At 37.4% G+C, this 26890-nt stretch overlaps 1 protein-coding gene across 2 annotated transcripts in view; it reads right to left on the reverse strand.

Annotated features, from left to right (window-relative positions):
* The window catches only part of BABAM2 (BRISC and BRCA1 A complex member 2), a 171790-nt gene that overhangs the window by 17002 nt on the left and 127898 nt on the right, over positions 1-26890 (reverse strand). For both annotated transcript variants that reach the window (XM_042051606.1, XM_042051605.1), the window contains exon 11: positions 13467-13620. In XM_042051606.1, the coding sequence (XP_041907540.1) occupies positions 13467-13620 (154 nt within the window). The remainder of the gene's footprint in view (positions 1-13466; positions 13621-26890) is intronic.

Raw genomic sequence — 26890 nt, forward strand, 5'->3', positions numbered from 1 at the left:
TTAATTCTTGCAAAATATTTTAGTAAGTACTGCAACTGTGGTTTAATTCTGTAAATATGTGGCTCTAATTATAGACCCTTAGTGTATTCAAAATCATAGCAGCCAGTGTATTTGACAAATACATCCATTTTCTCCTATTCTAGGCACGGCATACAAGAAAACAGGAGTTCTTTTATTCAACTTTTTCAAGTTAATAGATCTGACTTGGGCAGGCACTCCTGTAGTCATGGTGATTTCTGAATAGTTCTACTTAATCCTTCCAAGTCTTCTGAAGTAAGGTCTGTAGGTAGTACCCCATTCTCCTCAGTAGTTCTCTATTGTCTGAATTGTCCAGCAGGTAAATTGAGTTTGTTCGAATAATCCTGGGACTGAAGTAAGGACTGAATTGTATCCTGTCCAGCTGTATTAGATATAACCAAGAATCTCAGGCATTTATCCCAACTGCTGTTCATTTCTTTTAAAGGAATTGTACTTCTAGGATTTACATCGTTTTGCATCCTGTATTTCTTTCCTGCTGTACCCTAGAAGAACTGCTTCAAGACATCTACAAGATTCTTCAATTCCACTGAATCCGGACAGAAAAACATCAACTCCATAGATGACTGATCTTCATAAATTAGCTAGAACAGCAATGTTCTCCCTTTTTCCAATTAAATTTGGTGAAAACAAGAATTAAGAAGGGTGTAGGTCAGAGTGAAGGATAGCCTGAGGCTTCTTGAGGTTTTTGACCTATTCCTTCCAGACTGGTATTATTATGCTGACACTTGGCAATAAAATCTTGTTACATAAATTATTTCAACAGCATAGCCATATTAGAATTATAAAAGAGCTTCTCCAGGCTTTATCAATGTCACTTGATTATTCACTTTCTGAAGCACAAAGTATTTTTGCATGGATCATACGTACATATGTAGTGTGCCTTTGTATTTTTATGTTCCTGTTGAAACTTGTTTTGACACAATGAAAACTTGTTTTGAAAATACTGAACACCTACAACAATACCTTCTGGATGCCAGATGAGAGGATTTGTCCTCCTGTGACCACACAGGCACATCCAGCTGGTTTGGTCATGTAACTCCCAATACTTCACCTCCTGTACAGAAGGTATTTACCGTAACTTTCGAAACTTTCAAAATTTGCTGTTTCTGGCAGAACAAAATCAAAGATGCCAACCTGTCTTTTTTTTAATATATATAATTGTTTTCTTTCTAAATTCCTTTTGTCAGGACCTACCTAATTTAATATCATTAGCACTAATTAACAAAAGGAACTTAAATTAATAAATTGTTACATTAATTCCAACAGTGGGTATGTATTTAGGTCATATTCCATGTGACTGCTCATTAGGTCCTTAACCTGTACTTATGCCCTCCTCCAGCATCTCTATGCCTTGCACTGAACAAGGACTGAATGCAGAAGTGTGGAAATTTACTGAAAGCCCATTCTTTTAATAGGCCTCAAGCCAAAGTTTGAGGCGTAGCTTTTTCCTTTTAAACTCAGACACGAGACATTTGAACCTCTTTGCTATTTTTACTATATATAATGCATTAAAAACATATTTCCATTGGGTGAACCATGTTGTCTATTTATTCACAGGCACTTCCATAGCATTCCTCACCACGCTAAAGATGCATGAGCACTCACAGCAAAGCTGAATAACCCCAGCTCCTGCTTTGGGATAACTATGGGGTAACAGGAGATTGACTCTACAGCAGACATTTTATGACACCTGTATTAGGAGAAAATGATTGTTGTATCATTCTCTCCACATCTAAGATATTACAGAAACTGAAGTGACAAATAGTTCGCAGCACTCTTAACTTTTGATTCCCTAGCTGGAACTGGGCTTGTAGCAGGCAGGCCCACAACAGGGCTGGGTGCCAGGTGGCAAAGGCTCAGGAGCTAATTATAATCAGGACTATTATGGAATGCACCAGGCAATCAGGAGACAGCAGCATTTCTAAAACACCACTCAAATCCGAACATCACAAAAATTTATCCAAGCACAGTGGCAGAATGACATAGGTACCTTCCAGGATTTCTTTCTCACTTCAAATATACATAACCATACTTGGCATGTATTCATGTTTCTAAAGTAAGATTCTTGATGGTATGCTCTTTGGGATGTGGTTTTAATTTCCTTACTAGGCAGCTTTATCTATAGCAAATATTTTGCTTTTATGTGAAACACAATGTCTACACAGTTCTCCATTTTATACACCTCCAGAACTGGTGATGCCAAGCAAACATCTGAAGTGTTTATACAACAGCAAGACAATAGTTCTTAAATTATGGCTACTGTAACTGCCTAAACACACAAATGTACAAAGGAGTCAGTGCACAATGCCATTATGCTGCTAGCAATTTTTTTTCCCACGTGCCAAAACAAATGCATCACAATCCCTCTTCCTCTTCTAATACTTCTCTCTCTCTACCTCCTTTTATTGTGAACTACCTACGAGGAGATTAGTAAACTTCTTATGCCTATTTCTATCTGCCAGTCTATGCAAGGCACTGACTGTGCAACCAGGCTGATGGACAGAACAGTAGTCAAGCATCAAGAGAACTGGAGGTCTGCAGTGGGCAGCCATCAAAACATAAGTTTTTAAGAAATACGGTTGTTTTCAGCTTAGTTTATAATATTGCACAACAGAAACAGTCTCCAAAATTACAAACAAACCAAAACATGTGCTACCGAAATCATAACAGGAAATAGAAGTGGCAGAACTAGTGAAATCAAGTACACATCAGAAGTTTAAACATTAAAATTCACTCAAGTCCAAAAGCTGTTTTCTGTATTTTACTAACAATATCTTTTTGCTCCAGAAGTTCTTTCTGGAGTTATTGCCATTTCTGATTCAAGTCACACAGAAAGGTACAAAAAATGGTTATATTTAGACATGTTTTTCAACAGTTTGGTGATTGCAGAATTAACAGGTGGCTTTAATCCATATGAAGCAAACAGAAATAAAAATTAAATTTTCATTTTTTTATACATTTGCATCTGTTCCAAAAACCTATGGTGTCAATTGATCTTATAAATAAAGTGAAGAATTCAACATTGGTTTGCTGTAAAAATTAAGATGACTTTGCTGCCCAACTTACCATAAAGCAAAATGAATTCTGACAATCTGTTCAAAGCACGAAACAACCATAAATATAACAATCTGACTAAAAGCAAAATATAAAGGAAGGGAGTTCTAGGGAACTTCTGTGGAGCCAGGATTGCAGATCATTATGTAGGCTGGCAATTAATGTTTATTTTAAAGCAGCAGCATAAGTAGGGTCATCACTTTGCAAAGGATGCTAACTTTGGTTCCAAGAATATATGCGTTCCCAAATGTATGGACCTTTACTGACAATTACAGATAAAAATTACAGCTACTGGACATAATCAGTTAATATAGACCAAGGCCAGTAACTATGAAAGCAAATTTTAAAAATCATCTGGAAATCAAGATTCTGGTATTTAATGTCTCACAGATTTCTGATATAGATATTTGAAAATTTACAAAGGTGTATTGCACAGATACAGTGAATCTGTGTTCCAAAGCATGCATAGAAAAATGAACCTCTCATTTTGAAACAGTTTCATCAATGCCTTCTGCTTGCCAGTCAGTTCAAGAGATAAAACACTTCACTTCCTTCACCTTCTCCACAATGTACATAAATAGATTTACTTCAGTCAGTTGAAAGCCTGTGGTCTTAGATCATAGCAAATTTTGCTTCTGCTTTCTTAACTTCCATTTTCCCCACAGGGTAGTGAGTGTCTGTGAAGGGTGCATTGGAATATCTCTGTCACAGCATGGTCACTCCATTTCCTTATCAGTGGATCATGAGAATGATATTCCAAGGCCATCATGGAAAAACTCAGTCTTCACAGAGTCTTTTTAAATACAGTGTTAATTTGCAGGAAATTTCCAGTCCTATGAGCTACAGCATGACAAGTCTCCTCTATTTTTCCTAGTTGCTGAAGTGTCATAGCCATATTTTTCCACTCCAGGTAAAGGTTAACTTTTTAAAGGGATAGTGTTTATTCAAGACACATATTATTTCCTCTCATCTAGGCTACGTAAAACGCACAATGAGCTCTACTGTTGGAGAGCAATTATTAAACAAACTCTTTATTAGATTTGAAGGAGAGAGTCAATGTGAGACAAGATGCAACTAGGAACCTCTTCAAAGCATAAAAGGCAAGGTAAAGAATGTGTGAAAGTAGTGATGATATTAAGTAGTAAGAGAAAGCAGAAAAGACTGGGCAAGAATACATTCAGGATTGAAGCTTGTAAGGAAAGACAAGTGTAGAGATGCAAGAAGAGAGGAGCTCACAGTAGTAATAAAATTTGAATTATCTTTAAGAGATTATTGAATCCCTTAATTGTAGTTCAGAGGCAGAAATGAAGAGTTACACCACAGATGCATCCATAACGAGTCTGACAACCAGCATCCCTGAAAACAAAGTTTGCTTGCAGGTGAAAGTACTGATTTCATCATGCCATTCGCTTTGCTTTGCCAGATTGCTTATCAACAGGGGCCGAAGGCAACATACCAAACCATAAAAGAAACCTCCTTGGATATTCATTAGGACAAACCAGTCAGAAGGAAATGGATGAGATGCCACACATCTGTGATTATATAAAACATATTAAAGCAGTTGTTTCTCTGTGCTATTCAAAAGATATATATTTGCTATTAGAAGTAAAAAAAAAAAATGTTCAAAAGGTTGGAGACCCATACAGAGGGGAAAACCTGACAGAAACAAACCTTAACACTAACAAGAAAATACAGAATAAAACAAATAAAAAATTAATTTGAGGAACAAATTAGCTCTGGCCCTCGAAATAAACACTTGTCAAACAGTATAAAATGTGGTCAAAAAGTAAAAAGAATGCTCAGGAGAACTAAAGTCACAAAGAATAAATGAAATGGAGGAGCTTGAAGAGGCTGCCATACCAGAATCCTGCTTTCCAAGAGATGTACCAAAAGATCTGACTCATGCAGAAATGTCAGCCAAAAAGGTAATGAGCAAATGAACAAAACACAACCAAATCAGCAGCCCCAGATTACATTCACACCCAAGTTCTAGAGAAACTCAAGTGTGAGAAAGTTAAACTCTTAAAAATAGCTTGTAACCTCCTGCTTAAAACATCTTGGTACCAGAGAAGTCTGATGTCAATTAAAAAAAAGGTCTGGAGGTCTGGGAGGATAGAAGGAACTCAATGTGACCCAATGAATCTCATGTCCATACCTTACAAATTGGCAGAGACTGTTAACAGAAACCATAAATTCATAAAAAGTCCAAAATTAGTGGACTCAAGTAAATATGATACATTCGGTAGGAGCCAAACCTGTACTTCTCAAGTCTCCTATTTTCTTAAGGTATCAAAACCACATGGACAAGAGAAATTCAAGTGACACACACTGTTCAACTTACCTACAGGTATTTGGGAAGGTTTTTCAAAGGCACAAAACCACCTGAATTACCACAGAAGGAGAGAAGATTCATGAATGGATAAATAGCAGGTCAAGATACAAAGAAAAGGACAGGAATAAATGATGAATACCATTAGGGTGAAGTCACCTGAGAAGTGCACAGAAATGGGTGTTCTGTGATCAACACAACAACACAGACCTGTGTTGTTCGTATTTCTACATGATGCAGAAGTGAGCAAAGGAAGATGGACAGGTTTGTTAATGCTAACAATTTAGTCAGGGAAGGGAAAATGAGGCACAATTATGAGGAACTGCAGATAGTTCTTATAGTACTGGAGACTGGGAGATAACATACCAGATGAAAAGTCAATATTGACAAACATGAAAGGAGAAATATGTGAGGAAAAATACATAATTTTACTTACACAAAAAACACAGGCTCGGAAAAACAGACAAAAAGGAGATGTTGGTGCTAAAATGACGCTGTAACTAACCTTCATCTATATGCAAAGAAACAAATCAGATGTTATTAGAACCAGAACAGAGAGTAAACTGGACAATATCACTACATCATCATATAAATGCACGGGGAATGTATCATGAGTAACCCACAGCTCCCTGCCTCAGAAGGAAAATCACAGAAACAGTAAAGGGAGAAAGAAGTGGGACAAGGGTGATCAGAAACATGGAGAGGTTCTGGAGAAGGAAGGAGTGAGCAGAGCAAGAGAAAAGGTGACAAAAGAGACATGAAGAGGTTCATAAAACAAAGGTTATGGAGGGGATCAGCAGATTAACTTTGTGCTGCCTCTCTTCATACAAGAGGTAGAGGGTAACAACTTGAGCTAGGAGGAGGCAGGAATGCAAAAAAGCCAACAGAGTTTGTTATTCACACCACACCTGTGCGATCCCTTGCCACAGAATTATATGATGTTATGATGTTGGTACAAAAAGCAAGCAAATAGAAGGAAAGCTAGGTAGGGTTACTTAACAGAAATGCTTACTTAACAGTAACTTAACTTGCACAGTAACAGTTACTTAACAGTACTGGATAAAGAAATCTTTGAGGATGGTGGAACATCCAGTGAAAATATGACTACATGCTCTTCCATGCTTTTCCACAAGCATCCACTACTACCTATTGATACAGACATGATAGTGGGCTAAATGAATGCAGAGTTTTACCTAACTTAATGGAACAATTTTAAATATTACTCAAAGGACAAGACTATGGAGTTCACCTACTATTTTTATTTAGCTGTTTATTTTGTAACTGATCAAGCAACAGTATTTATCTGGGCTATTAAATCTCAGGCCCTTCCAAACCCATGTATTTCTCTCTACTCTTTTATCTCGAGAAAGGGAGGACATTTCTTTGCATAAGTTCCTAACTGTAATTTAATGCTTTAATATAGAACTAGCAGCTTTCATAAATGTATAATGGAGATCTCTAATAAAGCCAAATCAGACAGTGACTGTGTTTCACAGTATTTCTAGAACGCCACTTAATCCCAGTTATCCAAGAACCACCTACATTAAATTCTAACCTTTCATTCCTACAAAGCAGTTGTCTTCCAGCAAAGTGCTATTATATTCCACTTCTATCATGCCAACTTCTCCAATCTCTTCTGTGCATTTCTCTTGTCAATATAGGAGTGTACTTTTTTTGCAGAAAGAATATTTACTATATATCAAAACGCACATATGTACAGTTCACACATATACAGTTATCTATACAAAATCACAGAAAAACTAATTGCCTAACAGATTTTATTTCTATGCACTTCCTATAGCACCTATACTCCTCATCTTTAAATAGTTGTTTTTCTTTCCTACAGTCAAAGCTTTAATGAGAAGTGACCAGAAACAAATACCCAGGCCCTTCTGTCTTGGCTGAAATCCACATAATGCATGACAGCACTGAAGATCCCTGGCAGGCACCTGTCAGAAACTAATATACCATAACTTAAGAGTCAGACTTAATTATCCAGGGAGACATCTAAAGAAAACTACATGAAAAATATGACTCCAGAAGTGCAACTATCATGTGTATGTACTGTATTCTGTAGTGTATGCAGAGGAACTATGTAAAAATAATGTCTTGGGAAAATGCTAATTAAAAGTCCTATCTAATTCACCTATTATATCTTAAAATCAAAATAATTTTGTTATTAAGTTTTGCTGGTAAATCAACTGCAGAACACACTACAAGCATAAATGCAATCAGTATTTTAACAAATGGAGCTTTTTCCATTTTCCTTTCTACTGTTCCCATATAATTCTGATCAGCTGACACTCCCACAGTTTTGATTTAATGGTCTATAAAATCAAATTAACTTCTTCATAAGCTTCACCCGTCTGGGTCGCCACATCTCTGCTTGTCATGGCTGTCACAGTGTATTGGCCCTTTCCTGTTCTGAAGAGTGGCCCACCAGCGGCAACAAAGTGTCAGCTACACTCGATTTCAGGCAAGAAAATCACTTCAGTTCAGTTTCTGATGCAAAACTATCAAAAATCAGAGCTAAATGAGTGACCCAGCTCACCACCTCAGCCCTTAGTTGTACCTATCCTGGTGTTCTTCTCCACAAAGAATCCTCTGAGCCTTGCAAATGTTTGAACGCATGCACACACACCTAGGGAAGAACGATGTTCCTGGCTTCTATGCTTCTGTTCCTTATTCTCATTTTTATGAAATTCCTTTTAAGTTTAAGGTAACACACAACAAAGACTGTCATGAAAAAAGCTTCGTGAGGTGAGTATATGTAATGCAAATAAGTTAGTTTTTGGAAAACTGCTCTTTAAAGATGACTAATGTCATAATGTGTTTTCATTAACATGAAAATCACATAATACAGGCAAATACAATTTGATACTTTTACAAATAAGCAAAAGAACCCCTTAAATACAACCCAAAGAATAAAAAAATATTTATTACCTTAATTACACCTATCAAGAAGAGAAGATTGTAAAAAGGGTGCAATATTTACATGTAAATTTTATAGTGAGATTCATGGTAGCATACCTGGAACTCAAAAGTTTCATTAAAATTGTGAAACTTGTTATTTTAAAAGAATTTGAAATATAGTAATAGATATTCTGCCTAAAATGTGAAAGAAATCTGAATAATAATAAAAAAATGGACAAGTTGAAACTGGTTAATGTCAAAATAACAAAAAAAAAATCACTAGGGTACTCAAAATTTACTGAATACAACAGCAAGTCTTTGACATACTACAACTGATGTCTAAACAGCAACCCAAAAACTGTCCCTTTTTCTTTTCAAATATCCTTTTATTAGACTAAGAAATGCAATTTTTAAACTTGTAAATGTAATCATGGAATCACAGAACTGTTAAGGTTGGAAAAGACCACCAAGTTCATAGAGTCCAACCATTAACCCATCATTGCCAAGCCCACCACTAAACCATGTCCCTAAGTGCCACATCCACACACCTTTGAAACACCTCCAGGGGTGGTGACTTCACTACTTCCCTGGGCAGCCTTGCTTGACAACCCTTTTGGGGAAGAAATTTTTCTTGATATCCAATCTAAACCTCCCCTGGCACAACTTGAGGCCATTTCCTCTTTTCCTATCACTTGTCATCTGGGAGAAGAGGCCAACCCCCACCTGGCTACAGCCTCCTTTCAGGCAGTTGTAGAGAGTGATAAGGTGCCTCCTGAGCCTCCTTTTCTCCAGACTGAACACCCCCAACTCCCTCAGTCACACCTCACAGCACTTGTACTCCAGACCCTTCCCCAGCTCTGTTGCCCTTCTCTGCACATGCTCCAGCATCTCAGTGTCTTTCTTGTAGTGGGGGGCTCAATTATTCACATGACACACATCATCTAACTTGATGATACTCAAGGAAAAGGTATCGCTGAGGCTGAAAATGCTATGGCCCAGTTCACCAGCCTGACGCGTCCTAACCATGGCACACTTTTGCTGAGCACAAACTGAAGCTGCAGCCATGCTGGGGATACATACGTGGCTTGCACAAGATGTGCCTGCATATTCCTGAAAATGCACTTGACCTCATGGCAGAACAACAGCCAATATACAGTTGAGAGTACTTGAGCCCTTTTAAGCTTTCGCCCTCTGAACGCCCTAAGGGATATATAAAATTCATACCACATTCAGCAAACACCGATGAATGCTCAGGGATAACAATCTTATTCAGACACCCGTTTTATCAGCCAGTTTGGAAAGAAAGGGAATATGAACCCTTGGAAAAACTTCTTATTGTGGTACCAGTTTTCCATGCTCCTGCTATTTTTAATGATGAGTAGGTGGATTTATGTAGGATAAAACAGTAAACTGAGTTTTAACTTGGTCTCCCCTGAAGTATGACCTAAGTCTACAGAGCAGCACTGGGTCGGACAGAAATTGGGCCAGAGTACATCTAAGAACTGAATTTCATTTGTATAAACAAACAAGCTTTATTTACAGTATTCCTCCATAAAATCCCAGGCTTCAAGTCTGCATGTTCTTTAAAGACTCCATTTATGTACACTTGAATGCCTTTTTAAGCAAGAAGACAAGAAAGCTTTCCCATGGAAACTGCACAGAGATGTTTTACTTCACACGTACACCACAAACAAGGCTGCTAACTTTCCATAATTTACTGTATTTTCTTAGGCTTGCCATTGTATTTTAGGACCAAATCTTTTGGAGAAGCTGCTTACGCAGGAGGCCACAGACATAAAAATAAATGACCTAAAAGAGGCAAAGCCTGAGATACCAACTGAGAGGAAATGGCATCTCAGCAGCTTGTAAGGAAATTTTAATGTTTTTGGTTTCCCTGCTTCTAGCTGGACGAACAGGTTAAAATTTTGTGTTAGCTGAGAAACAAGCAATCTGGAGGCAATTGAAATCACATTATTAAATCAGGACTTGATTCATCCTTCAGAATTAAATAAAGCCAGAGGGCAATCCCTGGGCTAAGACAATACCAAGCTTCAGTTACCAGATGCTATCTCTCAGTGAAGAATCTAAGTCAGTGGGCTGCAAAGGAGCCCAGTGATTTTAAAATCTGCCTAAGAGGACACAGAAAAAGAGAGTCTGACTTCATGGACTTTATCAAGACAGATATAAATTGGTCCAATTACTTCAGCAAGAACATGAACAGTTTTTCTCTCTGAATAAAAAAGATCCAGCTAAACTGATACTCTGATATGGGAATTTGCCTTTTAGATTTAGTGATATGTCTCTAGGTGTGAATGCATGCAATCTACTTTTATATGTATGCATTTTAGGGGAGTAATTTTGCTCCTACCTATAGTTACTCCTGATTATTTCAAGGCTACAGCAAAGGGTTAAGTTCTAACTTCAAAAGAGATGCCTACTTCTGCTGGGGGCCACAGAGATAAGCAAGGATACCAAGACTTTCAAGTTTGGTCCCTGCACTGAAGGAACTGGATGGGCTCACCTGTTTGGGAAAAAAACCCCAACAATCCACAGCAAAACAACCTTGGAAGAAGGCTGGGCACAGAATCAAACTCCCTTTGGAATGAACTTATGACAGCTCTGCCCATGAATAAGCAGGCTGTGTTGAGTTGCTGAAAACAGAGGCAAGGCTTGCCAAAATTGAGGATGAAGAAATCTGTGACTGATGCCGTTTCAAACCTGATGATTCTTCTACAGTTAGTGCAAGAGCAAGCAAAAGCTGCTCTTGACTGTGTTTTTAGCCCCAGAGAGGAAGATAGTGTACACTGGTCCCTGAAGTTTGAGAAGAAGGGTGAAGAATTTGGTCAGATACTGGAACACCAAGCGGGAGATCCTGTGGCCCTAGAGCAATGGCCAGGAAGATAAACAGAGATGTTTTGTCTCAAAGAATGCTAAGCACTTGGGAGACCATTTTGCTAAGAGGGAAAAAGACTATATATAAGCAAAACCTAATTGACAGTATTTAGGAACACAAACAAGTTGTCTCTGATTTAACAAGGGCTAAATTTACTTCAGCAGAGCAGAATGACATTGTTTCTCAAGAGTAAATAATGCATTATTTTTTCTGTTTTTATTTGGGAAGTTTTCATGTGGTGTTTGAACTAAAACGTTTCTTTAGAATGCTTTCCTATATATCAACATATATTCCCATATAGTTGGTCCATAACATGTCTGTGGTAAAAATAAAATAGAATAAGAAGTTATTTGGTTGTGTTGAAACACACTAACCTATACTGAGAAGCCCCAGCAAATATTTTAAACACTGTTTACATAAGATGCTCAATTGTGTTAAAAATCTTTCTTAAAATACGCTCACACGTATCATAACATCATACTTGTCTTGATACAGATTTATTTATGGTACCTACTCAGGAATCACTAGCTGTTCCTGCAAGCCAAGCGCTTTTAACTGGAGCAGCTTCTCTGTCTCTTTGCAGCTCAATGATTGCTATTTCAGACATCTCAGCACACTGTCTTCCCCCGCTTCTCATCATCCTTCTCATATTACGTATCCAGTGTAAAACTCAAATGAACAGGCTCAAACGTAAGAGTGAATAACCTCACCAGAAGTACATGTGATAGTAAGTGTACACATTTAGTGCTTTTTATCAAAACTGTTGTAATACTTCTAAATTTCAAGTGCAGGGCAGAGAAGTCCATTTGTATACACCCACCCATAAGTGAATGCACTTAGCAGACAGCACATAGGTACTTGTAAGCTTTCAGCTACAAAAGAAATGCATTTTGTAATATGGTCATAAAAAAAGCCACAGCTATTATTTCTTCTTCTTCTTCTTTTTTTTTTTTTTTTAATAAACAAAATACTCATAATATCCTGCTAGAGAAAAGAGGAAATTCCACACACACAAAAAATCATCAAGAAATGATGCTCCTATAAACAGTACGGTGCCAAAACCAAATACTAGCAAAAAAATTTTTATTACAATGCATCAAAATCCCAAATCAAATGTTACTTGATGTTGTCCATAGAATTTAAATTAGTATGAAAATCTACAAATGCATCAGTCAATTGTTGTTTGCTTCCATCATTTCCAAATTACAGTCTCTGACCATGCCACTCATTTGATTTACTCAGCCTGAACTATTTTTGTTTCGACTCTTCTTTATGCATATTTGCTGATTTAATTTAATCTTCTGACTGTCATTCAAAACGTTCATCCCAATACGCCTTTTGATTTATGCAGTTTGATGCTTTTACATGCTGAACAACTCATTATGAGCCTGCTTAAATCTCTTACTGTTCTAACATTTTTACACTTTGCAAAATCAAAATTCTGCAGCAAGGCTGCTTCCCATGTTTTCCCATTCAGGTAAAATCTGTTCTGCTTCATGAGAAGACAGGGACAATATCTAGCTTTGGGGACACCACTGTCTATGGCAGCTTGCCCTTGCAACAGAACCTTTCTGTGAGGCTGCCCTGTCATCATTAACTAAAGGGGTACACAGACTGAAGTGGTCTCTCCTTAGCCCAAAACAAGGGCTTGCAGAAAAAAATATAGAGGAAGGAGACAGAGATTCTCTGTTTCCATCCAACAAAAAAGCAATAAAGCAAGAGATATTCAGATTTTTAGATAACTTTCTCAAGATCTGATAGGACTGCCTCCTATGCTGGAATAGTGGTTTGCTCTACCTCCTTCTGTTCTTCCATGTCTTTTCATTACAGCCTAATTCCAGATCTTTCAGGTTTTTCTTCCTTGCTCTCTCCAGCTCACATGCTTCCCTTCAGGGTCCCCTCAACACCCACACAACCCCAGGGAGTTACCTTAACTGACTGCTACCAGGCAGGTTACTCCTGCTGGGGGCTATCTCGTCTACTTAGACTGGAAGTCCTCTGGAGTAGAGACTGTCACCACTCCGTGCCATACAAAGCCCAGCAGGAAGAGCCTTCTTTTGTTCAGTCCTCTGGCACTAATATAATAAGCATGAGTATCTGTCTACACTCACCTACAGGAACACCAGGACTCAGAGCTTTTGTAACACTGAAAATGTACACTTATATCCATGAAATTTCTACCCACCAACGACCATGAGACAAATGGAATGCTTAGTAGGAAACAGCAATCTGACTTACTTTGCTCTCTTGGCCATTTCATTGCCATCCCATCGGGGGCTGTATGGGTAATTCTTCTGGGCCTGGGAGTACAGCTGGCCACTGTTAGTGAAGTGGTAGACGGACTGAAACGTTAGGGTTGGCTGGTCTCGAGGAAAGTACAGGGGAAGGTCAACTGCAATTCAGGAAGAAAAAAAGGTCATTAAAAAATACACCAGGGTATTTTTTTCCTTTTTTCTTATTGGGAATATATCAGACCATTCTATTGGTTTAAAGGTGTCAGAAAAGGAGAAACTCATGGTTAGTTCTAAAACATCCTTCTGCATTTCTTATAAGTAATGATTCCAACCTATTGGCTGTATGGGACACTTTGCTTTACCAAAACACTTTTGTAAAGTACATGATTTAAAAAAAAGTTTAGCTCGTGCATTGCTATGTTAATCATAAAATTTCCACCAGAATTATTTAGTTATTAAAAAAAATTACTTTTATAGTGAAATCTCCCCTTTCAAAAATTCACAAAATACACTGTTATACTTTCCATTAGAAAACCAAATTTATCTTTATCTGCTTTAACCAATATATTTTAGTGTCCCCATGGACATCAAAAGCATTATCTTTCTCATTCTACAGCTGTCTGTGTCCTAAAGTGGTCAAATGATTTGATATAGAATGTAGAAAGATTCAGTCATATGAGCTGGAAAAGATTTCAACTTGCTGTCATCTGCTAGACAAGAAAACACCCACAAAACCAAAAACACACTGCAAAGTCATTAATACCCAAAATATCTCACTAAAAATAAAAATCAGAACCTCTTAGTTCCTTTGCTTATCACTGTCTCATGATCAGCTAGGTCTGGTGGAACAATAAAATAGTCTACAACAGTTAGAAACGGTGTATTTTTTATGGTTAGAACCAGTTTTTAACTTTTTCATTGTTAGAATAATAGTTTGTATTTTCTTTGTCTACTTTTTATTTCAGGAGGCTTGAGAAATATGTAGTTAAATTGAGTTATGACAAGACTTGAGTTACTAATATTAAATGTCTAATCTAATTAACAGAAGAATGTGTATTTCTTTTAAAGGTGTAGGCTTCATTTATAAAACACCTACAACTTTACTTTTTGCTATCCTCCAAATCACATTTTTTTAATTCTGTACAGTGAAAGAACACTGCAGTGGAATTGTATTTTAAATACTTCCACAGATTCCAGCACTTCCTATGAAATCCCTGCTCACAGACTGAGGTATCAGTGTAAGGCAGGTTTTATTTTCCAGATTCCATGCTATCATCCTGCTAGTTCCTCCATCTTTCAGTTTATCTAATCACATCGAAATACTCAGATGCACATCAGCCACACCGTATCTCTCTTTTCCCTACACTACCCTCCAAGCTCGAGGAGTAAAAGCGTTTGTAGCCACGAAGCACACTAAATTAAACGCGCTATTCCAGCCGCAGTCCCGAAACACAACAAATCCTCCCGCGGAGGACGGCGCCTGCTCAGTTCATGACCGGGGTCTGAGCCACACGTGACAGGTGCCGGAGCCCGGGTGACTCAGCCCACACAGCCGCTTCCAGCAGGTATTGAAGCGCTAATGACATGGGCAGAGTTCTGCTAATTTGAGGGCAGATCACTGCTTTAACAAAGGTTAGATTCAAAGATTGCTCTGTCAAATTCCGCTTTAGAATGTGATTACTGAATAACAACCCTGAAAAACATTGGTGTAACGTGGCCATTTATCAGCAAGCAAGCTGTCTCCTCCCCTCACAAATGGTGTGTGTGCCTCGGCCTCTGAAGGACTCTACCACGGAAAAGAGTAAAGAAACAAGGAGACTGATTCTCTATTTAAATATTATAAATATACTACTTCAGCTCTGAGTGCTTATACTGCTTCTCTAGTGCATCTTTTGCCTTGTTAAGTACCAACTCCTTAAGAGAAACCAAGTCTGTATACTTCCGTATTTTATCACCATATGAGAGGAATAACAAACTTCAGCAAAGCATTCAAGTAATAGTTTGAGCCTTCTACTTAACTTTTTAGTTGAGAATTTCTAACTTCCATTAACTTTCCCTTCAAAACTGCCATCTACATAACACAGGCAAGCAGCAACAGTTTTTTCCATTACCTAAAACTAAAGGTGGGCTCTTAAGACAAAGTATCTAGCACTAGAAGCACTGCTTAAAATGGATAATTGAGGCAGTGCTCTCATTACAGTGACACCTGTATTTGTTATGAGAAGGTACCACCAAAATATCTTCTATTAACCAAAACCTGTATAGGAATTTTCAGGAATTACTTAGATTATAAACTGATCACATAAATCAGATAATCAAACTAGATTCAAAATTGTGCATCCTACATCTGGACAACAGCAGTATTATCCTGAACTGCAAATACAGTTTTGAAAATTTAAACTGCCTTTGCTTTATAACACTACCCTTCACCTGAAATCGCCAAACTTCCAGTTTTCTAACCCAAGTGTTTCTTTAATACAAGGTGTGGATGTGTCCAGACCAAGTAAAAAAACCTGTCCCTAATTCTGGAACACAACCACACCTAAAAGACCAGTAAACAGGAAATAGCCTTGAGTTTAAAGTGTTATACTTATCTCAAGGTAGCCAGCTATTATTTCAGCAATAGAAAAGGAAGGCAAGAACTTGCTTCCGTCCCAGTGGATGCCCGTCCATTGACACTGTTAGTGCACAGAATGAAAAAAATAAGCAAATACCAATGGTAATTAATGCTGGCAAGGTGTGTTGGACATGAAAGGTCAAATTCTGCCCATAGTCACACACAGTCTGCTAAAGAAAATTTTTCTTTTTACCTGGTCATATGTAGGCAGTCTGACTCTCAATCTGCACATAAATACAAAATCAGATCTGCCTTCATGCAATATCTAAGGTGACAAAGGTGTTACTGTAATTACATGCGAGACAACATTCACACTTTGCCATGAAAAATGCATCACAGTTAAGAACAACACATCAGTTTTGTAAATTAACACCTGAACTAGGCAAACTGTAAAAGCCTGTGTTGGTTTGGCATGCTAGTTACTTAAGAACTACAAAAACCTATTCATGTTGAATACAAGTACTATTTCCAAATAACAGCTGACTCATAAAGTACCCTGGTGATATGTCTGCAGAAAATAAGCAGATGACTCATGTCTGTAAATTCCTGAAAGTACCAATAGACCCCTTGCTTAGTCATCTTTTGCTTGGATGCTGGGTTCATGAGCTCTGTAAACTATAATGAGAGATCTAGCTCTTAGTAGGACTCTCTCTCCCTTTTTTCCTCTCTTCTAAACAGTGCAAATTATCTCCCTAAAAATAACTTCATCTGCGTAAGTGAGTCACTTCAACTAGCAAGCTTATACAAGTCATGCAGTTAAGCAGTAATATTTGGTTATGAAGGTAAAAATGCTGCTGTCAAACTCAAGATTTAAAATGAAAATTATGTCAGAGAAAGTCCCATTTACCCCTTCTCTCGCAGAAATAGAAACATTTCCTTTGGAAAATTTAAACAATTAGCTCATTCAGGAAAGTAAAGCTTTCTAATTTAGTTCCATGCTCGAAGTAATTTAAATCTTAGGATTTCTTACTTTGGCTCTCCTAAGCATCACACTGTTAATGTAAGAGGAACTCAAAGAAGCAGACTGGAGAAAGAAGCCAGTAAAACACTGCTTTCTCCTACATTGCAATTTACAGATCATTTTTTAAAAGTCAATTTTTAGACAGCCATAGTGTGAGGAAAATCATGTCTTTATGCAAGCTCTACATGAGCAGAACTTGGAGGGCTGTTTATGGGTAATTAAGCATTGAGTAAATTCTTCACTGACTGAACCCTAATTTTCCCACACAGTTCATAAGAAAGCAAAAGAAAAAGGACTTGCTTGTTGAGAATGAGTCATGTTGTAAAGAAACTTAATTACAGTTTATAAATAGTTGAAGTTGCTCTCTTTTTGAAATGTAAGAAACTATCTAGAAGTAACACAGAAATTTGCTTCTCTTGACTTAGTATTTAATGCGTACACATATTCAAAACATAGTTATCTTAAAGCCAAAACCTGGTTTATTAATAAGTTACAAACTGTGCAAGGTATCTGTAAGCTTGAATTGTTCATATTCTTAAAAAAACAGCAATCTGAGGCCTGGAAAAGGTTACCTAGTTTGTTAAGAGTTGATTTTGACTATCTTATTAACTTTAAAATAGTATCTTTAGCATCTAATTTTACAACTCGTTCAACAGGATATGAAATGTGGAAGGAATGTCTCAGAAAAAGCATGTACCAGTGCTGCTACAGGTTTTCTGAAGGAAAAGTGCTCAGAAGAAAAGGGCAGGTTTACCACAGTGCCCTCCTCTCCACCTTTAAGCACTGGAGAAAAGAGATTGGAAAAAAAAAACATGCTTGAAATGCATGCTGACCATTAATATATTTCAAAGCACTTAGACACTAACACTCACAAATTTTTCCATATACTGTTCTCCTGTTCTAGGGAAAAGGTTTATTTATCCTTTGTATGGTACTGGATAAATCTAGATATTTGTTTTCACAAAAGCCAACCTTTACTCACTGAATTCATTGTTTTAATCCTTGGATGCTACTATACTGGTTATCTTACTAACCTTTGGGATGCTTGAATCTGCAGCAGTTTATTGCACCTGAAATTTGTTTTGCTCTCATGAACACTCCATGATCTGGATATTTTATTGCTGATATTCCTACTTCGACAAGATTGCATGGCTTGCACAACCTTAATGAAATCCATACTGGCTTTATGGAATGGCCTTCAAACAGAAGATAACACAGTATTGTTTCCAGTTCTGAACAGTCCTAGGCTGCACAGAGATGGCCAAAGGAGACACTGTTCTGGCTTCCCCAACTGACAGACCCTCTCCATCTGCATTTATTTACTGCCCAACACTAAAGCCTTGCTCCAATTAAATGTGTTCATTTCTGCATGAGCTTTTCAATGTGATGATTCTAATCATCATAAGAATGATGTTAGCTACATAAAATATTTTTAAAATGGTTTCACAGCACACTCATGAGCTGAGAGGTTCTTTAGGGATTCCAGAGCAGGAATGAAGGAGCAAGGAAAGAACAGTTGACATGTCTACTGATGCTGAGTACCAGCCTGTGGGATGCAATTCTTCCAAGACTTAATAGCAGATAATACTTCATATAGCCAAACACAAGTCCTTCCAATCCTGACTGCCATAGTAGATACTTCAGAATCAATGATTACTGGACATGTGAGAAGTTTTGTTTGAATTATTTCACCAGAAAAACAAGGAGAATATGCCAAACTCAAATCTCCAGAGAACACTGAAGAATCTTAGCCTGATACTAGCCGTTCTCTTCCCAAAATTCCCTGACTCACTCCTTACTTATCATCCAGCTTTGGCAAGGGACTGCCTCTGCACTCAAGTACTTCTGATGAAGTAATGGAAACAGGAAACACATATTCCAGGCTCCAGAACTGCATTTCTGTCTCTTATTAGTACATATTCATCATCTTTCTGCTTGTTCTTTTTTTGGTCCACTGAATTTCACATTCTCTCTGCCTTACATGCAATTGTGCTCACACTGCTGGAAAAAACAGTGGATTTGAATGCACTACCTCAAACTGAAAAGTTCCTTGAACTCAGAGCTCTGCAGTTTTCATGTGTTGATATGGATGAGACCCATGTGAATTTACAGTGCAACTCAGTGGCAACACACACACCATATTCCATAGTATCACTTAAACATCTCCCAAGCCCTATTTTAAAGGAAACTTTCTACTAGATTTTCTGACATGACTTCTCGTATGAGAAAGCTGTTTCAGACAGTCTGTCCAATGGGTGAAAAATCTTTACCTAACTTGAAGGGAAAAGAGCTATCTTCAGATTTTACATAAAAATTCCAGTGCAGAAGGCCTTTCAGGAATCATATTGATCATGGTTCCTACAGAGAAACCTGAATAGATTCAGCTACAGGGATTTGGGGGACTGTAGTGTCCAGCACAAAGCTCCACAGGGCAGGATTTCAGGCTACTTTGCCTAGTGAATCTTTCCCTGACTCGTTTGTGCTGAAGACCTTTAGTCTACATTCTACTGGCAAAAAACGAAAGGGGAAACTTGGCTCAAAACACACAAAGAATTACTGAATGCCACAGCTATCCTGCTTTGGTGTGTGATGATTTATTCTTGCAAGAATGAGAGAGTAAGGATGACAAATAACATATCAATGGCATTAGTATGGGACCTTAGGTTAACAGAGAGCAGTCAAAGGAATTTGAATTTGTTAAATATTATTAGGGCTGACATCCCTTCTGGAGAAAAACAGGTTCTTTGCAGGAAGATGCTATTTTGAAATCAACATTTCAAGATTTCAAATCTGAAAGGAAAAGCTGTTTATGGAATTTTAGCTGAGACACTTATGGCACTTTGGGTGTCTTGGTAATCACAGCTGGTTTTGAAATAATTAGGTCTGCCCTTGCTACTGGAAATATTCACCCCATCAGCAAAGTCAACACTTGTATAGTAAATGAGTAAGATGACTTATGTACAAAATACTTCCAAATAAATACTATAGAAATACAAGTAAATATGCTGAAAAAAAGAAACAACTACTTTATTAACAGTACATACAATACTAAACAATAAAAGACAAAATGCTTCAGGCAAAATGGAAACCATGAATTGTGATGGATTATACTATTCTGACACATTACAGAGTAGATTTGTTTAATTAGCTTTCTTTGCTTTGGTTTGTTAGTTGGTTTTGTCTGTTTGGGTTTCTTAAAATATAATGTAACCCATTTTTATTTGAGGAGGACTGAATGACATTTCTGTATCCACCTTATGGTTCTTCTTCCACTGATAGTGGGAACTATAATACAATCTCGGCACCAGTGGCAACTAGATTTATGATTACAATTGTTTTGATTTTCTTTCAACATAGGCATAATATATGGTTGTAAAAATATCCCATGTCTTTATTATAACCTGCAACTTTTTTTTTAAGTACTCCATCCTTCATACAAACCAGCACTTTTTAAAAATATGGAAAATAGTTTGAATGACTTAAGTTACAGTCATGTGCTGCAAACAGAGTATCTCATTATTTGTTTAGTTTTACAGAGGAACTAAATAACACATCAAATCAAGATATTCTTCAAGCAGTTACCAGCTATGTGGTCAAAGACCCTGCTAAAGAGATATAACATAATCCGAAAACAGCTTTACAACATCTTCTTGCTTTCAAGTGTCATTGTCCACCCCACCTATGTCACACTCTTATTGGACTTCTACAGCAAGACTGGACTACCTCCTAAAAAGATCCTGTGGAATATCTCATAACTCTATATTGACCCCAAAAAAATGGCATAATGGCCTTACAGGTCTTTTCCTTCTCTAATCCCTGTAATCATATTTATCTTAATTAAGAAAAAGGCTTCTTATTTTTACATCACCAGCTTCAGCTACTTACTTATATTTTGTTTTATTTTTACTTCAGATTCTCAAAGATCTTCATTCCCTCCTCCTTCCGTTTTTATTTCCTTTTTTTGTTTCTGCTGTTACAGTTTCTATAGTAACTTCTCTAAGTGCTGATGAGATCGATGTGACTAAAAGCTGTCTCTTCTCTGTCTGAATTGTTTGAAGCTTGAAACTTAAATACGGTTGCAGTTGTTATGGGTGTAAAAGCAAGCCATGCCCTTTCTTGGCACAGGCTGGTGATCGCTGCAAATAATATTCCTCTGCTTTCTGAGCAGAGATACACTGCTAATTGCTGAGAAGTTTTACATTACTTTCCAACTGGACAGGAATACTTCCAAACCATGTTTTTACCTGAAAAGCAGAAATGCAAAATCATTGTCTTCTCTCACCAACATTTTATTAAGATTATGAGGCTTGCAAGTAAGTTGTTTTTTCTGTTTTAAATGCTGCCTGGGATTTGAAAGGAAACTATTTAACTTCCTTCTCACCTGTGGTCAGTGTGACATTATCCTGCAGGTCAAGAGGACCCTCTGCTCCCACACCTGCTATCCTGTTCTGTCAACCTTCGCTTCATGCAGGCTTACAGCTTTCAAATCCCAACCTGGTGTAATCCCAACCGGCCCAACTAGCCAACTAAGCCACTCCAGGTATTTTTAAGTGCAGTACAGGCCCATCGCATCTTTTCACTCCTGAACATCACAATTATCACTTTTACTCTTGAAGCCACCTTACACAGTTCTAAAAGCTTACCCTTCTATTACTTTTTAATGACCCATAGAACTACTTTGTGGAACATACTCTTTTATGACACGCTTTCTAGACCACCAGCCATTTTTGGTGCTCTTTTGTGAATGCCCCATTTGAGGATGATGTAAAACAAACAGCAGGATCACACCCTTAAGCTTCAGGGAGCAGACTTATGGCTGTTCAGGGATCTTGCTCCACCCATGGAAGAATCCTATGGAATAACAGTCCTGGTGAGAAGATGGGCCCATGATGACCTCCTCCAAGCTCAAGAACAGTCTATCCTAATGAGTAGAAAGGCAAACAGTACCAGCAGGAGGCCTACATGCATGAGCAAAGAACTCCTGATAAAACTTAAACGTAAAAAGGAATCACAGAGATGTGGACACTCCCTGAGCATGCAGAGACAGGACTGGAAATGTCACAGCTGACCTAGAATTGAATCTGGCAAGGGGAGTTAAGGACAACAAGATGGGCTGCTACAGGAACAGCAAAAGGATGACTAGGGAAAAAGATGGGACTGCTGCTGAATGGGGTAGGGGGACTGCTGACAAAGGAGACAGAAAAGCAGCTCCCCCCTCCTCCCATTTTGACATTTATGCATGTTTTTGACCAGTTCCATCTCTAAACCAAGGTGTATTCCTTATTATTCCAAAATGAATTATATTTATCTATTTCATAAAAGGTATCCAGCAATTGTCTGTGTGTGCTATTGCCATGTCACATATGGATTCTCAGAAAAAATTTATTTTGGTGACAATGTAATTGTTACTGCGTAGAAAGAGGAAAGAGAGGGAAGAATGATTCAGAAAATGTTTCTTATATTGATGCAGCTCTTATTTCTAGAAATTTCATATCTCTAATAATCCTGCGGTGTTGTGTGTCATCCTGTTTCTTTTCTGAAAGCATTGCCTGTTACTGAACCCAGGACTCATCCAAGAGACCTCTGCTCATCATCTCCTTTCTGGACTGAAAACAAGATATTTGCTTTCTACTTGCTACTATGAGCAATTTCGAACTTGCTGTATTTCCCACCTTTAAAGCAGTTCTCATCTTAGAGAAAAATTATCTGTGAGTTACCAAAGCATGTAAACACAAAGCAGACATGGAGTAAGAAGAATAAGCACCACAATCTGTACTCAAGTCCTGCCCCTGCCAATTACTTTTTGTGACCTAGTTACTTGTTTTCAAAAATTGACTAGATAAAATAGGATTATATCCTTTTTCCATGTCAGGTACCCTTTCTGAGAATTTTAGTTATCTGTCATATAATTGGGCACATAGCAGTCATACTCTAGATATATATAATCAAATAAGAAAAATCAACAGTTCAGTTTTCTGAAAAGTGCAATTTTGTAAGAAGTTATTACAAAACCTTTCAGTCCCTTTGTTAAAGTGCTTGTAGTTGCTGGAAGAACATCAATTAATGTCTGCAGCAATATACTACAGTTTTAAAAGTGTTGCAAATACATGCATTTCTCAGAAATTAAAAAAATAATATCCACACCAAAATGACATTTTAAAATACCTTGCCAGTCCACCCACATCAGGCCATCTATAAGATTCTTATAAAGCCTAATTGGTATCACAACTGTTGTTTCCAGTTTGTTTCTGTCCATACCAAGTTTTATGACTTGCCTGCTGCCCATTCTCCCTTTTTCTGCAATTACAAACAAGAACCTACAACTAGCTTATACTGAGTGACATGAAAACAAAATGAACACAGAGAAACAGAAAAAGAGGAAAAGAAAACCACTTTTCAGGCTCACTTGCATCCATTATGAATAACTAGATAAAAAACCAGCTCATTTGGCTCATGTACAGCTAAATACCCAAGGTGGAATCAGAGGAACAAAATGTTTAAAGTACTCTTAGTGTCAAAAAGTATAATTACCTGCTTTCAATAAAAATTTCCAACTAAATCTACCTGGCAGTATCCCTTAGAAATAAAGGAGAAAATTACGCCATGGAGAAAAATGATCAGCAAAAGACTCGTTAATTTTCCAAATGCTACAATTCAATCCTGTGATTAGCCCCTGTCTAAGCCCATGCCCAGTTTAGTGCAGAACTTTGTGCCTGTGACTCAGGCTACTTTTCTATCACACTGCCTGATCCACAGCACTGCAGTGTACCTGCAGTTTTCATTGACTTCAGTAAGCAAGACACACTTCACCACGCAGGAAATGTCACAGAGAGTGCTTTGCTTTGAGTGATTGAAACAATGTACAAAGTTTTGAAGAAGCCCTGTCAGCTGAGGGTGTATTTTGCTGTAGGCAGAACATGCTCTCAGAAACTCTCAAGACAAGATTCAAAGAAATACATGGAACCAACTAAAAGTACTGAGTCAGAGGAGAAGACTGCCAAAAAAAGGACACTTCTCTGCTTACTCCCAAGAGTAAGATCCAAATAGCTTTTGACTTTCTCCAGCCACTTTTAAATCACTGGGGCTGATTGTTAATCCTCAGTTTCTCATTTAATAATGAAATGACAGAATGAAATGAAATATAATAGTTGCGGACTGTTTTGATCAGCATTGAACTTCTCATTCTAGACTCCTGAAATATTTGTTTTGTTATGCTTGGCATTTCTACTGAACTATCCTGCTTTCCTGACAGGACCAGATACCACCTTGTTATCCACATGGTCATGATCTCTTTTACCTTCTTTGGTTTTCAGAGTCATAAATTCCCATTTTCATTTAAGGAACAATGAGAAGAATAAAGAAACAGCACTACATAAGAAAGTCAAAACACCTCATTAGATAAAAGCTCACAGAAACAATATAATGTAAATATTCCACCCAATATTCGGCCTATTTTTTTAGGACATGGCTCAGGCAAACAAGGTTATTTTTCCGTAACTTTTCTTGAAGAGACTGACAAATGTGTGCAGACAGCAATATCCAAACAAGAGTGCATCAGAAGCTGGCCTTGATAACTTCCACCCAAAAAGCCTGAATCCAGAAGCACAAGTCCACCCAAAGCCTGATACTCATAAGGTATAGTCTCCTCTTCGCTAATTAATGCTGTAGGTCCCTTGCTGGCTTTTCTCTTCTGTTTCAAAACTTTCTTCGTGCTAAGATGCTGCCTGTTTCTGATCTATCCTCTGACAGAGGCAACCACCTAACTGCACAGGCAAGTAAAAAGGGTGGACAAAAAGCTAGTTCAATTGGCATTCCCATAGCAAGAAGGATCATCAGTTAAACTCGAGCTTTTACATGACCAGCACTTTGGAACTCCTGGGTCAGTGGCATTATCCACACAGAAACTGGAATCCCTTACAGTTAGCCAAGGTGACTTCCACCAAATGTTCCCACCAACTTCACCTTGACTGAGATCCCACACAAACTGGAAATATAAATGCTGGCAGCCTTCAACATTCTCCATCCCCTGAAATACTGTTCAGTGAAACAAACCCTTTTTAGTTTAATGTTTGTCTTTTTCAAGACATCTTAAACAACCACTAACACAAGCAGTGTTTTGTTTACTACTGCAAACTGGTCCAGCTTCTGTCCATCTCCTTAGTGCTGATAACCTAAAAATCTTGCAAGATAAAAATCATCTTTGAAAAGCCCAAATACAGGTTGCTTCAGAGTTCTACTCTTGTGTTTAGACAAATAACACTATTTAATTCTTAATTATGCACAGATAATGTAACTTGTGTTTTTATCTAATATTGATCTGGTTATATCATCAATGGCTGGACTCGATCTTAAAGGTATTTTCCAGCCTAAATGATACTATAATTTATTTATGGTATAAATACATAGACTGTATACAGGAACAAGAATATGAGGAAATATCTGTCTCCAAAAACTAATCATAGCTGATTTATAAACAAGAAGAGAAAGTCTATTGAAAAGTGAGCAGTCTATTGAAGTTTACTTACAAAGCTTCATACTGAGACTTACTCATAAACAGTATCAGTATCAAAAGCAGTAAGCCTGATTAACGATTTCCTTTCCCATGTGGATGCATGAACTTCTCTAAATGTTTATTTCTTCTGTCTTATATTTGAAAGCACTTGATTAATTCTTAAAACTAAACCACTGAAGAAACAGTTCCTTTAACTAGTCTTTGATCTAATATAATAACTCCACCAGCTTCATTAGTCTAATGATTAGGTTTGCAACTAGGTAGCTCCTTGGTGTTTTAAGGTAGAGTGGGTAGACTCTGCTCTCCGTTCTGTAACTACAGCATCAGTCTTTTGTTTAGCATGTGAAATTGTTCTAAGGCTATTTGGCTTTGGCAATTCAGAACTATTTTTGTGTTTCTCTCTTCTTTAACCCACTTTACTCAATAAAACTATTCTGAATAATTTCAACTTCTAATGTTTTTTGCTTCCTAGTGTCCGAACAAGTTTGTAACTCTCAATGCAAACAGTTACAAAACAATGCCAAAGTTACTTTTGAAACCTCTGAATCCATCTTCTAAAGTAAATACGACTCATGTTAGTATTTATAAATCTCACAATTTCAAACCTAAAATTTTAACCAAAATTTAGATGCCAATAAAATTTACTATGGTTCCTTTCATTTGTTTTGCCACAGTGCTTGCTGTATACTGACATATTTATTCTCCTCTGAATACTTTATCTACATACTGTAGTAAATATATAAAGTAGAACAGTTTTCAACTTATTGCTATCTCTCCCAGACATTTTATTAGATGCTTGCTAAATATTCAACCATAATATGCATAGTTAAGTCAGTGGTTAGGAGATGAAAGCCTACATTACTTCACTCAGGAAATGAAGTGCAGGTTTCGGTCCCTTCATTGCAATATCCTTCAGTGCATGGAACAGAAATGCTTTTGCAGTGAATTGTTCAACAAGTGAGTGATGCAATGGCATACACAGCTAAGCCACTGTATGATTTCTAAGGCCACAGGGTTAATACATAGTGATAAACTATTCTGTTATAATTGTAGCTTTCGTGCCAATTTAATTGAATACTATGAATATTACACAGTTAAAACCTGCTCTGTTATTTAGCAGAAATTTGAATTTTGATTCCCCTGAAATCTAAGTGATTCAACATGTATTAAGGTATATTATCCCACAGCACAAATCAAATCCACAGGAATTTTAACACTGATTAAATTAATCCAAATATGTGGGGGAGTAAGAAAGGTAGGAAATCTTCAAGAAGGCTGTACATAAAGAAGTGTCATCTCATAGACGACAAGTGTCCAGTGACCAGTTCTCAATTGTAG

Source organism: Corvus kubaryi, unplaced genomic scaffold (assembly GCF_017639235.1).
Source record: "Corvus kubaryi isolate FWS band 111438036 unplaced genomic scaffold, C.kubaryi_AGA036_p1.0 76, whole genome shotgun sequence".
NCBI classification, from domain to species: domain Eukaryota; kingdom Metazoa; phylum Chordata; class Aves; order Passeriformes; family Corvidae; genus Corvus; species Corvus kubaryi.